The following is a 1139-nucleotide window of genomic DNA, read 5'->3' on the forward strand; positions in this document are numbered from 1 at the left end:
CACCTCGACCTATCCAGATGCTGCCTTCCACGCTCACCTGCCTCCAACCCATTCTCCATTTGGCAGCCAGAGAGATCGTTTCATGAATGCAAAATGAATAAAGATTCTTTCCCACTTAAAACTCTTCAAAGGCTTCCTCTTTGAATTTGAATTAAAAACTCTTACCTTAGTCTACAAGCCCCTGCAGATCTTTTATTTATTTATTTATCAGCCCTCCCCTGATCTATTCTTGGTCACTCCCTCACCACTACCCTGTAGTCACACTGGTCTTCCTCCACTTAATCAAATGTCACTCAAACACGTCTCCACCTCTTAGAAAAGGATGTAATTTTTCCTAATTGTTCTAAGGAGGAATTCATCCCCAACACCTATCCCTTGTTATCATACCCTGTTTATTTCTTCTAAGCACTTAACATTTTAATTTGTAAACATATTTGTCCAAATTTCTCCCAGATGGCCAGTAAGCTCTAGAAGGACTCTAGGACTCTTTTCTTAACAACTGCATTTCTATCTACTAGGCATCACTCAGTAGGGTCTGAGACATGGCAAACATGTGGGAACAACTGAGCACATGTGAGTGAAGACCATGTCACCCACGGGCCCAGCAGGCAGCTGGGGGCTGCTTTCCCAGGGAGCACCTTCCTGCAGCCGGGGCCACTTACTTGCTGACAGGCCACTGCTAGCGCTCATGGAGCGGCCTGGTTCAGGGCGGGATTTGGTGATAGATGGAATACTGACTGAGCCACTGAATACTGTCCGACTTTCCTGAGGCCGAGGATTCTAAAAGCAAAAGTGAAAAAGATATTCTTCAGCTAGAAAGAAACTGATTTTCTGCGAGATGTCTATTTTTCACTATAATTATCAAGCAAAAAAATGATCTTGACCGGAATGACACAGAGGAACAGATTATATAAATCTCTCCTCACCCACAAAAGTAAAACACTAACATAATGTAAATCTCACCCTAATCGAGAATAAGTACTTGAAATATTTATCAGTAAGTAGAATTCTGGAGGGTTGTAAAAACAGTAAGTAAAAGTTACATGATTAGATGTGACAGTGCAGGACAGAATTACATGGACATTTGCAGACTATTGAAACAAAGCTTTTCACTATGTATAACTTTTTTTTTTTTTTTT

At 41.1% G+C, this 1139-nt stretch overlaps 1 protein-coding gene across 1 annotated transcript in view; it reads right to left on the reverse strand.

Annotated features, from left to right (window-relative positions):
* The window catches only part of CDC42BPA (CDC42 binding protein kinase alpha), a 227016-nt gene that overhangs the window by 4042 nt on the left and 221835 nt on the right, over positions 1-1139 (reverse strand). Inside the window, exon 33 of the mRNA XM_023518564.1 lies at positions 663-780. Within this exon, the coding sequence (XP_023374332.1) occupies positions 663-780 (118 nt within the window). The remainder of the gene's footprint in view (positions 1-662; positions 781-1139) is intronic.

Source organism: Otolemur garnettii, unplaced genomic scaffold, assembly GCF_000181295.1.
Source record: "Otolemur garnettii isolate 467f Iridium unplaced genomic scaffold, OtoGar3 scaffold00141, whole genome shotgun sequence".
Lineage (NCBI taxonomy): Eukaryota > Metazoa > Chordata > Mammalia > Primates > Galagidae > Otolemur > Otolemur garnettii.